The sequence below is a fragment of the Equus asinus genome, chromosome 1 (genome assembly GCF_041296235.1).
Source record: "Equus asinus isolate D_3611 breed Donkey chromosome 1, EquAss-T2T_v2, whole genome shotgun sequence".
NCBI classification, from domain to species: Eukaryota; Metazoa; Chordata; class Mammalia; order Perissodactyla; family Equidae; genus Equus; species Equus asinus.
This window is the reverse complement of record NC_091790.1, coordinates 207,462,499-207,477,055: the sequence shown is the minus strand read 5'-3', so window position 1 is coordinate 207,477,055 and position 14,557 is coordinate 207,462,499. Positions and strand designations below refer to the sequence as shown.

Below are 14,557 nucleotides of genomic sequence, written 5' to 3'. Positions count from 1 at the left end.
GCCCAGCCCCAGCTGCAGAGGGGACTGCGGCCTCCCAGGACAGGAGACATGGAGTCCACACGCGTTGGCTGGGACCCTCTACAGCACCCCCCCCCACCCGCCACAAATTCTTAGTCTCTGAAGAGGAGTTTGGAGATATGTTTTCCAACCCTTGCCTGGGAAGGACTGTCCGGGACACTTTATTTATTTTATTTTTTTCTTAAAGACTGGCACCTGAGCTAACAACTGTTGCCAATCTTTTTTTTTTTTTTTAATGCTTTTTCTCCCCAAATCCCCCCTAGTACATAGTTGTATATGTTAGTTGCAGGTCCTTCTCGTTGTGGCATGTGGGACACTGCCTCGTTGTGGCCTGGAGAGAGGTACCATGTCTGCGCCCAGGATCCGAACCAGCGAAACCCTGGACTGCCGCAGTGGAGCGCGCGAACTTAACCACTCGGCCACGGGGCCGGCCCCCGGGACACTTTAAATGCAGGCTTATGAACCCCACCCCCAGGGAACAGATCATCTTCAGTCAGGTTCAGGGAGCATGCATCCTGAGGGCCCCTCATCTTAGTGAGGGTGAAGCAGAGACTTCTCAAGGCTGCACGGCCCCAGCCCAGCCAGAACCACAAGTTCCCAACTTTCAAGTTAAACGGCACGTCTAACACTGGCCCTGGTTTTCCGATGCAGTGGCAAACTCTGCCTCTTAATAAAAAATAACAGATGCAGTGGGTTGAATGGTGACCCCCAAAGACAGCCACGTCCTACTCCCTGGAACCTGCGAATTCCACCTTATTCGGAAGAAGGGTCTTTGCAGGTGTAATTAAGTTCAGGCTGTTGAGACGAGGTCACCCTGGGTAACGGGGGGCCTAGGTCCAAAGGACAAGCACCCTAAAGGAGAAACGCACGGGACGATGTGACAGACAGAAGAGGCGGCCATGTGCCCAGGGAGGCAGGGACTGGGGTGATGTGGCCACAAGCCAAGGAGCGCGCACAGCCACCAGAAGCTGGAGGAGGCAGAGACCAGGTCCTCCCCAGAGGGAGAGGGTCTCTGATGCCGTGGCTGCGACTTTGGCCTCCAGCACTGTGGGAGACCGACGCTGTTGCTCCTGTCGCCCTGGGTGTGGTCGCTGTTCTGGCAGCCGCAGGAACCTAACGAGACTACACAATACAAATTTTCTCTAACAGACCTCCCCCTAGACTTCAGCAAGCTGTGCAGCCAAACCCTGGAGCTCGTGTCCCCGGTTTGCTGTGACTGGTCGAGTGCTGACGGAATCCGCGGACCGCACCCCCTCAAGTCCCTCAGTGGAAGAGCACCATCCCTCCCCAGGACGGAATCTAAGCAGAGCTTCCGGGAGGGATGGCCACCAGTTCACACACTTGTGAGAAACACCTGCAGTGACCTCCCAAAGTTACCAGCAATAAGAACCAGAAAGTAGAACAGAACATAAAAAAAGGCCAAGAAAACAAAGAAAAAAGGAGAATCTTCTTTTAAGTACAATTTTTCTCAACAATGTATGGAGAGCCCTGGGAAGGGACGTCCACGCCCAGGAGAGCCCTGGCCGTCGTCTGCAGCCACGGAGCACGCCTGCCCCAGCACACAGCAGGACAGGCTGGGACAGGCTGGGGCAGGCCAGCCTTCCCAGAGCCCCTCTCAGCACAGTCTGGAGGACAGGCCCTCCTGTCTGGTGCCCTGGATGGTGACCAATCACAGGCTCTTGTTTCACTGTGTTAACTGTTAACATTTAAACGCCTGTCATACAACTAGTTAATATTTAGAAACTGTGATTTTCCTAGGGCAGCAGAGAACTAATCACAATGATTTGGGGTATGACTCCAACACGATCTTGGGAAAAAAATTTAATGCAAATATTTAGCCATTAGAACACACAAATAAATAAATAAGCTCGAAAGAAAACCAAGTAAGTGTAACTGCCCATTTCTCTTTAGTCTCAGATATTCCATTTCCAAAATAATGCTAATAAAATATACAAATTAACTAAAAAGTAAAGAAGATAGAGAACATTCAACATAAAATCACCTAAAATAAAAATAAAACAAAGGACGAACCCTAATTATTTTATTTCTGTATATCAAGACTACAAAGAGCATTTAAACACTTAATTTATTATTCAAATTAAGAAATTATACATTTTGTTTTGATAATGGTCATTGTCTTAAAAGTGTCATTCAGTTTCCCCGCATTTAAAAGTATATTGCTAATTCTGGTCAACTCAACAGGACAGCCCACAGCGCGCCAGTGACAGTGCGACACTGGACGTGAGGAGGCAGGGCAGGACCCGACTGCTCTGCGCCTCGGCACAGGGCCACCGCTCCCATGGCCGAGGCTCTGAAACGCTCCCCGTGTTCAGAAACTGAAATCACCCAGCAACAAGTCAGGTCCTGCTAAAGTGCCTTATTCTGACAGAATTACCAACACTCCTCCCCGGACAAGCGTTTGGGGACTGTCCTGTCTCCCTTCAAAGCAGCACCATTGAGGAAGCAGAGGGTGCAGAAGCGTGGCGACTTACCCCAAATCTCTAGGAAGACTGGCTGCCGCCGCCCGGGGGTGGGCAGGGCAGGCGGCCTGCAAGGGCCGGCCACAGCGGGCTGCAGTGCAGAGGAGCAGCCCGCCACTTTGGTTCAAGTGACTCGACTGGATGCTGCAGGGTCTGTCCCCCTAAGCCATCAGTCACCATAGGTCACACATGCCACGGGGCCTGGACGGAGACCTGCAGCCTCCCCCGAAAGCTCTCCAGGCACAAAGAGGAGACAGAAATGGAGAAAGAAGCAAGGACCCACCTCACACACATCCACACACAGTAATATCCAAACCATCATGATGCAGGTCAATGGTATATCGAAAATAAGCATGCTAGTCCCATATGGGGAAATGGCTTGAAAAGCACAAATAAAATATTATCATTGTTATCTATTTTCCAAACCTAACCACTTTGGGCAAAGGCAGCAGGAAAAACAAATGCCTTTCGTTTTAACAAGGAGGCCTGTAAACAATTCAACCGCACGAGAAGCAGGGGCCCTGAGAGCAGGCTCTGCACCCTTGGACCCTGTGTGCAGACTGCGCCAGGCTGAGCCCACGAGCAGCACGCTGCCTCTCCCAGGAGCCCCGCCAGCTCGAGAAGGGCCCGAACCCACCAGCAAAGCCAAAGCTTCCTCTTTGGTTAATTTCACTGAGTTGCCACTAGTCTTAAAACTGTGCTCTTCTTGGCAAATTACTAAATTAGCCACGTGGCACATAAGGTTTGTTATTTTAAGTTCTCTAAAAAGCAACGTCCACCTAAGTGAGTGACCGTGACTGAATAAAGCACTGAAACCTGGAGGGGAGCTGACGGAAAGCGGGGAGCTTGGGAGCCGTGCGAGTCCAGCGTGAGCATCCTCGCGGCCCGGCAGCTGCTGCTGACGACGGAAGCACCGGGAGTTCCTCTGCAGAAGGTCAGGTCCAGTCTCAGCTCAGCTCAGCTCAAAGCCAGCAGCACATTCAATAGCGTAGAGCAGTTTACTTCGCAGAAGTGTCTCGTCGTAAAACTCAGGGAGCTTCAGCAGGTTCATGCAGGTGCTGGCTGTGGGGAGCCGCTCGAGGTCGGAGCCTCCGTTGTGAATGCAGAACGCAGGATACAGCTCCTGAAAGACAGCCGGCGTGCAGCACACAGCTTTAACAAGCACGGCCTCACACGAATTTCTAAAAGCATGCAAAACTTGCTGGCTTCAAACAGTAAAAAGTTATCATTACAATCACTTTTTTTTTAAAGATTTTATTTTTCCTTTCTCTCCAAAAGCCCCGTGGTACGTAGTTGTGTATATTTTAGTTGTGGGTCCTTCTAGTTGTGGCATGTGGGACACCACCTCAGCATGGCCTGACGAGCGGTGCCATGTCCGCGCCCAGGATCTGAACCAGTGAAACCCTGGGCCGCTGAAGCAGAGCACGCGAACTTAACCACTTGGCCACGGGGCCAGCCCCCTACAATCGCATTTTTAAAAGGACATTTGCTTTTTTATTACACTCAAGATTTAGCTCTAAATTATACCAAATACTGTGTACTGTGCTTCACACATAAAAAGGAATAAAGAACAATATTCACTCATGAAAAACCTTTTCAGTGAATAGGGCCTCCAAAGGTTTTGTTTTTCAGTCTTTTAAAAATGTGCTCAAAATTCAAAAAGGTACAAAGGTAGAGAGTTGAATATATATACCTGTTTGCTTATATTTAAAACATGGGAAATACAGAAGCTGTCCCCCAGGGAGGGACAGGAGTAAGCCAGCCTTCTCCAAAGCGACTGCATCTTGTGGACTGGACTCAACACTCATGTGGACAGAACGAAAACCATAAAACAAATTCAGGCAAAAGGGGAGAAAAAAAGCAATCTCTAAATATTGAAAACAAAATGAAACAAATGAACCTGTTTATTGGTGGCTTAATCACACAGAGAGGAATTAGTTCTCATGTTTTAGAATTGCAAAGAAATCTTAAAGTGTTTTCAGAAACATAATAAATTATCGGTATTGTTCTCAAACCATTATGGGGGCTGGCACTGTGGCCGAGTGGTGAAGTTCGCGTGCTCCTTCAGCAGTGCAAGGTTTCACGTTTAGATCCCAGGAGCAGACATGGCACCAGTCACTAGGTCGTGCTGTGGTGGCGTCTCACACAGCAGAGCCAGATGGACCTACGACTGGAATATACAACTATGTACCGGGGGGCTTTGGGGAAAAGAAGAAAAAAGACTGGCAACAGATATTAGCTCAGGTGCCAATCTTTAAAATAAAAGAAAAGAAAATAAAACCATTATGGTACTACATATAACCATTATACAACCAAATACAATTTATTGTAGGATCCTAGAACTTATTATGAGATCAAGCAAATGAACTAACAGGAACCAAGACTATCACTGGTAAAAAGAGATCCAAATATAAAATCAAAAAAACAAAAACCTTATAAGCCTAAATTTGAACTGGAGCTATCAGTTTGAACCTGTAATGGATTTTTCTCTTAGGGAAAAAAACCACCTATCTCCTGGCTCTGTCCACTGAAGAGGCCTGGAAAAAAGGAGCACCTGTGACAGTGAGCGCCAAGCACCCAGGGCCTGGTCGCTACAGACTCACTTCTCAATGAAAGGAACCAGGGCTCCTTGGGAAAATACCTGATTTCCAGGTGTGGGCCAGGAAACGTACACAATAATGTTATGACCTTGTCATACCCCCAAGCAAGAAAGCTGCCCCAAACCACTGGGGTTACAGTAAAAAGACACATGAGCCCTGTGAAGGCATTCCCCTTGCCTACAGAGGGGGCACTCCGAAGATCAGAGAGAGTAACTGCAATGGATTGACATACGTCAAATGGTAAAGCCCATGAGCTCCTAATAATAAAAGGGTACCAAAATGCAGTAGTTGCCTTTAGAAGATGCTAGTCAACCCACTCAATATTCTGAAAACTGGTAAATAAAGAACAATCAAGACTCTCTTTCTTCTTCATAAACAGTCCTCAGGGTAACCAAATAGTTGATGAGGAAAATAAAATGTTGCTTGATAGAAGATTTTGGCTAGGAAATGATATAACTGGAATATGGCTGTCTTATAACCACATTCAAGAATGGATCTAGGCACTGACTATCAGTGACTACTACAATCATTAGAGGGCAGCGTGTTGAGAATTCCATAATAGATGGATCAGGCTGACAACACCTGATCAATCCTGGCATCTCAGACAGATGACTCTCAGACGCTGGGTCCTCGATGTCGAAGTAAGAAAATATGTAGTACATGGCGTCATCTATACAACGTTATTGCCAAAAAGGAAGATTCAAGTCTAGAAGCTGTCGAAACCTCTACCCAGCAGTTTACGAGATATACAAAGCGGCAACCCAGTGCCTGTATTAACTAACTTACAAGGCACAACAGAAGAGGGAGCGGATGTACAGATGAGAAAAGATTCAAGAGACGCAGCAAACGAACACAACGTGTGGACGGTGGCCTGCTTGTGCAGGAGCACTCATGGTTATTTTTAGACATGATAACAACAGTCTGGTTAATTTTCTAAGGTACAGTATAAGAATTCTCATCCCTACATCCCAGCTGCCTGGGCCCCTCCCATGAGCAATCAACGCTATGGGTGTCGTAAGTACCTTCCCACAGAGATTTAATGTAGAGACAAGAAAAGATTTTCTCCCTCCCCTAACAAAAAAAAACACGTTCGCACATCACATACACTGTTCTCTACCTCCATAATTTTTCACTTGATAATGTCTTTGTGATCTTTCTGTATCAATCCAGTGTCCTCATTCCCTTTTGAGGCTGCGTGGTATCCCATTGGCCATATGCAGCACAATTTATTGATGGACACTTATGTTGTTTCTAACTGTTTACAAATAATGAATAACCATGTGCTTAAGGCATTTCATACTTGTGCAAATGGACCTGAGGCTCAATTCCTAAATGCTAGGTACTGACAAATGCAGACCGAGCACGTGAGATCCATGGAAATGTCAGTCCCTTGATGGTTACAAATAACCAGTGACTGTATCTTTCTCTTATACACAAATGTCTTTAGATACAAGATGTGATTTATATGTTCCCTTCCAACAGGAACACACGACGTGGGGACTGTCTTCATCCAGAAAGCCTTAATCTGCTAGCTCTCAGGCCTGCGTGGGTTTGCCCTCCATTACTACGGGATCTCAGAGACCTAACTCCCTCACTTTGGCTCTGTAGAGCATGGGCCCAGAAAAGCAAAATGGCAGCCCAGCAGGCCCCTGGTTAGGAGCCAGAGCCAGGCGGGTTTCACCTCCAGCTCGGAGCCCTCTAAACTGTAACATACTTCCTCCTTGGAGCTGTGACAAGAGGACAGAGGCTCCGAATACCAGTGTAAAGGCAAATCTAGTCAACAGTCCCTGCTGACAATGATGCCTGCTAATGCCTTCTCTGAGCCCTCCTCTTCAAGGTGTAGCCTGGCCTAACTCTTTGTGAGGCGGGCCTGGCAGCATGAATCAGGAGTGTACACACAACACATCCTCTGACCACGACCTCTACTTCTAGGACTGCATCCTAGGGAGATAATGAGAGATGCAGATAACAATTTATGTACAAATATGTGTGCAGCATCATAAAGAAGAAACAGTTGTAAACAACCAATAAAGAACAGTAAGTAAACTGTGGTAAACTCACATGACAGGACATCAGGAAGTTTATTAAAAATATTTCAAAGACTATTTAATATGAGGGAAAATGATCCTGACATAATGTTGAGTGAAAAAAGCAGCCTATAAAACTGAACACATGATACAGCTTATATTTAAAAATTATGTATATCTACGTAAAAACATGCCCACATATAGATACAAACACATTCACGTAAAAACACAAAACACGTAAAAACATGATAATGGTTAGAATGGGAGAGATTATAGGTATTTTTTCGTTTTACTTAAACACAATTTCCAATTTTCTATAATAAAAACATTAATTTTGTTATAAGGAGAAAAAATCAAACAATATAAAAAATAATTCCTACTAACCACTGTAGTGGAAAATCAAGAATACAACTGGAGCAACATTCTTATTCTGACAGGAGACTTGGAAGCACCTGTGCCAGGTCACCAAGTGTGACAGGCACCCAACTGGCCCAAGATGCATCTCAGGTGGACTCTGGTTCCCCTGTGTTGAGTTCAGCACGTGGTTCTGATGTGGGTAAGCTGAGTCGGAGCACAGCCCACAGAATGCTGAATACAGGGCTTACACACTTCTTAGCATCCACCTATGTACGCTTCTCTGCTTGAAATACAAACTTCATTTAAACAATACATGTGGCATGTAATATGTGCTGAAAATCAGCCTTTTTTTCTAATTATAGTTTATATCTACTTTTAATGTCTCATAAAAAATGTCAGAACAAGAACCAAAAGAGAAACACAAACAACATTTAATACATTTATTCTTCAGCATTTTGAGGGCAATGATTTTCTCAAATGCTTGATAAAATAAAAATATCACACTTTTGAAACAAAAAGAACCTCTGAAGGCAGGGTCAGTGAGTGCGGGTAAATGGTGAAGTAATTGGGTAAATGGAAAGCTTGAAATATATTTTGCAGTTAAATGCCACATTTTTAATATTTCTTTCATAATGCTAACTGAATTTCCTACTGGAGTCTTAAAAGTAAAAAAAAAAAAAATGAAGTTCTTCATTGAAATTCTGAGTCAAGGGCACCATTTCGTGCATAATTAGAGTACAACGGGAATTTGCATTAATTCAGAGTGAGAAAAATCATCAATTTATTACGTGGCCTGATGGCAACTTAACAATTCTCTACAGCACTTTAATGATTTTTTTGTCTGTAACAATCACATTCATTAAACATATTAAGCTTTAATTAGCTTTAGCAGACACTATTCTTCTCCAGTCATCTGGCACCGAGGAGTCTCCTAACTTTGACGTGATGCCCGCCTGCCACTGCTGTTTATAGCACTTCCATGCACAGACTCTCGTCATTAGAGCTGAACTTGGTCAGCCCTTTCACTCAGGCATACTGAGCTAACTGGAAAGCAGAAATATTAAGGTGACTTTTTTTCCAAATTTGGAGTCTAACTTATGACAACTGCAAAAACATTTGAAAACAATTAAACTTCACCTTTAATAGATTTTAGATCATTGAAAAAAATCTAAACTAGGAAGATTGTCTCATGGCTTCCAAAAAAGTATTTTTCATGGTAAAATGATACCTCAATTATGATTGTATGGGGATCATCAAGAGGGGACAAGAGAATCTTCACTATAATTCTATTTCAGACTTTGAAAACTACTGAAACCCCACAACTTTTCCATCCCTCCACAGCTGTGCACTCCCACGGGGAGGCGGCACAAGCTCTGGACCGCTAAAGGAAGGCCAGTTCGCAGCGCCTCTAGACGGCCCTTCACACCAGCTCCTCCGCTGGATGTCGGACATCTGGAAGCTTCCCCTCCAGCAAGAGCCGTGCTTTCTCCTGTGGCGCTCATCACTGGCTTTAACTAACCAGCTAGCTGCTGGCGGAAATCTCAGCGTCTGCCACTCACTTTTGATGGGCTTTCGGTCCTCCAAATTTCCCTTCTTGAAACTAGATGCTTAGTTTTCTTACTTCTAGATTTGGTGTTGCTTTGAAACTGGAAGATACTAGAAGCCCTGTCTCTCATAATAAATGTTACTGATAAAATTACCTAATGATATTAAAATCTTTATAAGAATTGAATTTATACAACTGTTTATATTATTACACAATAAAAATTGTTCTGCTGAAAAACCTTTTATTAGCTCCATTTAGTCGTGCCGTTTGCACATTTCACCTGCATTCTTCTTGCTCTTTAGATCCCAACATGGTAAGATTTCCAGACTTCACTATATGCCCAAGAGGAACCAAAAAGCAAAGACGTGCTTCTTTCAGGCTGTTGCCTGATCTTCATTAGACTCATGGAGGCCCATTTTCCTACCTGGTTATGTGGGCCAGGACTTAAAACTATGACGTGGATCCATGCATTTCTTTTGGGGGCAGGGCGATTATACACCAAGCCAGAAGCATCACTAAATCTTTCTGAATCCCTTTGTTTAGGTGTGTTGCTTGTACACAGCAGAGGTTTTTTTGGCCTAGTCTAAAAGTCTTTTTCTTTAACAGATGAATTTATTCCATGTACATTCACCGTTGCCACAGTTTAGCCTTCTCTCACTTTGATGTTTTCTACTTTATGATTCTGAATGTTAACTTTGTTTTCCATATCTGACAAACATAGCTGGTTCTGCTCGTCTTGTTTTGCATGCCTATTTCCTTCCTCTGATAACATGGAAGACAGAGAAGTGATTTCAGTTCTACTAACATCACTGAATCATACTGTCCACTAATAGACTGATGTCCATGTCATCTTATTCACTGCTTCCAAAACCTAACAGTGTCAATGATTTATCTCCTGCAAAAAACAGAATCACTGCACGTATGCACACCTCTTTCCCATTTTTCTAATTTATTGCTCTAGTTCTGATGGCACTTATTGGGATGTTGTATTAAGCCACTGATGTCAATTTTTAGAAACAGCTTAATTGAGGTATAATTTACATACTGTAAGAATTGCCCATTTAAATGTACAAGTCAATAAATTTAATAAATTTATAGAACTGTGCAACTGTGCTCATGATCCAGTTTTGGAATGTTGCCATTTCTCCAAAAAGTTCCCCACTTCCACCCCTAGCCCTAGGCAACCACTGAGCTGCTTGTCTATAAATACGCCCTTTAAAGACAGTTCATGTAAGTGGAATTATATAACATGCAGTTTTGTATCTCACTCCTTTCACTTGGCACAATGTTTTAAATGTTCATACACGTTGTAGTATGTATCAGTAATTTATTCCTTTTAATTTCTGAATATACAGTCACGTGCCATATAATGAGGTTTTGGTCAAAGACGGACTGCATATATGATAGTGGTCCCCTAAGATAGTACCATATAGCTTAGGTGTGTAGTAGGTTACACCATCTAGGTTTGTGTAAGTGCACTCTATCATGTTCGCACAAGGATGAAATTGCCTAACGACACATTTCTCAGAGCATGTTCCTGTCATTAAGTGATGCATGACTGTATCCCGTTGTATGGATACACTATATTCTGTTTTTCCATTATCAGCTGATGGACATTTGGACTGTTTCCAGCTTTTGGCTATTATGAATAATGTTGCTCTGAATGTTCACATGAACACTGTGTGAACATATGTTGTCATCTGAGTACATTCCTAGGACTGGAACTGCTCCATTACACTGAGGGACATTCTCAGGATAACTTGCCGGTAACCCACTGAAAATGTCAAAGACACAGAAGATACAGACTAAAAGAAACTACTGACATGCCAACTAAATTCAATGTGCAGTCTTGGATTGGATTCCAGATTGGGGAACACGAATTCTATGAAGGACACTGGGACAACTGGTGTAACATCAGCATGCTCCAGAACACCTCAAGGGCAGACTAAAATGTGAGTGTTGAGCCCCACTCACAGAGTTTGATTCAGTAGGTCTGGGCGAGGCTGAAAATGTTCATTTCTAATGAGTTCTCAGGTGAAGCTGAAGCTGCTGGTCCCAGGACCACACTCTGCGAGCAGTGGATTAGACAATATCAATTCATCACTGCACCTTCCTTATTTCTGATAATTTAATTGTGGTTACATAAGAGAGTATTTGTGTTGTAGGAAATATGCACAGGAAACATGATGTGTTCAACTTACACTCAAATGATTCAGAAAAGAAACATATATAGAGAGAATGATAAAACAAATGTGGTAAAATGTTAACAACTGGTTAATGTGGGTCAAGAAGTTCTTTGTCCAATTCTTGCAATTTTCCTACACGTTTAAAATAATTTCAGGGGCCGGCCCCATGGCTGAGTGGTTAAGTTCACGCACTCCGCTGCAGTGGCCCAGGGTTTCACCAGTTTGAATCCTGGGCGCGGACATGGCACCACTCATCAGGCCATGCTGAGGCGGCGTCCCACATGCCACAACTAGAAGGACCCACAACTAAAAATACACAACTATGTACTGGGGGGCTTTGGGGAGAAAAAGGAAAAATAAAATCTTAAAAAAAAAATTTTCAAAGTAAAAAGTTAAAGAATAACTCATATATATCTCACAGATCATCAAAGGTTATTGGAAAGTGAATACCTATCTATAAGTTTCACAAGCACAAGCAATATACAATGCTTATCTAAACTGATATTATTCTCTATAACATATACCATTGTGTATATTTTTAAATTATTAATATTGCCTTATTTTAATTTACAACAAATAAAGGAAACACTAACTGTCCCTCGGCCAATTTTAATTGTTAAAAATATTAAGCCAAATTATGTGAGATCAACATTAATTATCAGAAATGATACAAGAAGGCTGGGTAACATAAAATAAGTAACCATGAACAACCAGGAAAAAATACACTTCTGCTCATATATCATTCTTCCCAAACACATGACATGAACATTTTTAGCTTGTGTGTTCTTCAGTTCAGTAGTAAAAATAGCCTAAGATGCATTACAGACTTATGAGACTGATAATTTATATTACAGACAGTCCATGAGAGTGGTGTAGGATCTGTTCATGGGCAATCATAACCATAAAGTATAACCATCACACCAATAGGTTAACACTGTGGACACAGCAAAAAAACCCCACAAAATAAAACCAATACCAGAATATACAGACAATAACCAATGCTTAAATGATCCAGCTGAAATACTTAATGTAGCTAAAAATAGAGTAAAAAATAATAAATTTGGCGTTAGGGAAGCAGCACACACTGTGCGCCGTCTGACTTCACGTAGCCCTGTTCGACATTCTGCCACCTTTCTTAGTTATGAGGTAGTTTTCAAAGCACATGGCATGAAGGGGGTGTACCTTAAACCCCAAGAGAGGGGGTCGGGAACAGCTGGTGACAAACTTCAGCAGTTTGCGCTTTTCTTCATCCGTGAACCCCTCCACAACTCTCCAGAAGACTTTGATGACAGGGTGGTCGGCAGAATACCCTCCTATGGCCAAAAGAACAGACATTGTGTTAAAACAAGGTCACTGCAGAAGCGGGTTCTCCTGAAGGCACCAGAGCAACACACCACAAGAATGATTCCTTTTCCGTGTCCCGTCACAGGGAGGGACAGAGCTAGAGACTGAAGGCCACCTCTAAAGAAACACCTCTCAGTCTGTTCCTGGGAGCTGATGGGCTAGGACATGAGGGGGCAGAAATTTCCTTCAGAGGGATCAATGTACCAAAGGCCAGAATGAGGAATACCTTGGACTTACAAGATGAACCCTGGCAGCAAAAGATGCTGAAAGTGGTCTGAGTTTTAAAAACTCTCCTGGGAGTTAAAAATCAACCTCTGTAGACTGGCAGACCCGAAATAACAAAGAATTTACATGACTGGTCACACATCTAAAAATGGTAGGGGCTGGCCCCGTGGCCGAGTGGTTAAGTTCACGCGCTCCGCTGCAGGCGGCCCAGTGTTTCGTTGGTTCGAATCCTGGGCACGGACATGGCACTGCTCATCAAACCACGCTGAGGAGGTGTCCCACATGCCACAACTAGAAGGACCCACAACGAAGAATATACAACTATGTACCGGGGGGCTTTGGGGAGAAAAAATAAAATCTTTAAAAAAAACAAAACAAAACAAAAACCTAATGGCTTAAAACAACAATAAACATTTATTAAAAAAATTAAAAAATAAAAAATAAAAATGGTAGACACTGGAATTTTTATTTCTAATAGAGCTAGTTATTTTGCCAACACAATCTTTGTGTCTAAATTCATTTCATCACCTGTCCTTCTGACAATAGGTACAGACCACAGCTAGCATCCAACCCCAGCTCACGATTAGACCACCATTCTAACACATAATATCTGTTACTTATAGCTTTTAATCTAGTTAAGTGCTTCCTAAAACTGAAATAATTGCTATATATTGTTCCCTCATTGTTAATATACTACAGAAATAACATCAATAAAATATCTTAAGTGCATTAATTGGCACCAAAATGAGTATGATAATATTTTAAACCTATTTACCGGAATAGCTAAGATCATTAAAGGTATAAGCTTCCAGCGCAGACAGGGTAATACAAACAACCCAGGACAATTTCTTGGCAAAGGCAAGCTTGGATAGATTTCATTTTTTTAAACTTATGACTTGATAGTGGGGACGATGTGACCTTAGGTATTATTTGCCTTTACATAAACATTAGAGTTCAAATTTAGAGCAATAGAAATTAATTACAGAAAGGGGAGATACATGCACACACATAATACATGCACACAAATGTATAGATGTAAATGATTTTATCAAATTTATAGAGTTTTGCAACCACCACCACAATCTAGTTTTAGAACATTCCCATTTCCTAACTGAAATCCCACATCCACTCCACAGACAACCATGACCCGTGGTCTCCACAAGCGTGCTCCTACAGATGTTTCATCTGAACGAAACTACATTCACAGTGCTATGCCAACTTTCACCACGGTCCATTTCCAAAATCTTTTCCAAAGTTACTTTGGAGGAAAGGCTGGGAAACAGCATTCAACAGAGCAGAGGAGTCTGGGTAGGTTTCTTTTTAAAAATTGTGGTAAAATGCATAATATAAAATTCTCCAAACGATCTTTAAGTGTACAATTCAGTGGCATCAGTTACATTCACATTGTTGTGCACCCAGCACTGCTGTTTCCAACCAAAATTTCCTCATAACCCCACAGAGAATGTCTCTAACCATTAAGCAATAACTCCCCATGCCCTCTCCCCCAGCCCCTGTAACCTTTAATCTACTTTCAGTGTCTAGGAATTTGCCCATTCTAGGCATTTTATATACGCTGAATCATACATGTCCTTTTGTGTCTGGCTTATTTTACTTAGCATAATGTTTTCAAGATTCATCCATGATGTAACACTTATTCAAACTTCATTCCTTTTTCAGACTTAGGAATAGTCCATTGTACGTATATACCACATTTGTTTACCCATTCATGTGTAGATGGACATTTGGGTTGTTTCTGTCTTTTGGCTACTGTCAA

At 42.7% G+C, this 14,557-nt stretch overlaps 1 protein-coding gene across 1 annotated transcript in view; it reads right to left on the bottom strand.

Annotated features, from left to right (window-relative positions):
* Positions 1 to 2,045: 2,045 nt before the first annotated feature.
* Positions 2,046 to 14,557, bottom strand: part of UBE3C (ubiquitin protein ligase E3C) — a 123,711-nt gene continuing 111,199 nt past the window's right edge. The window contains exons 22-23 of the mRNA XM_044765653.2: positions 12,397 to 12,527; positions 2,046 to 3,621 (exon numbers count right to left, since the gene is read on the bottom strand). Of these exons, the coding sequence (XP_044621588.1) occupies positions 3,451 to 3,621; positions 12,397 to 12,527 (302 nt within the window). The 3' untranslated portion in view covers positions 2,046 to 3,450. The remainder of the gene's footprint in view (positions 3,622 to 12,396; positions 12,528 to 14,557) is intronic.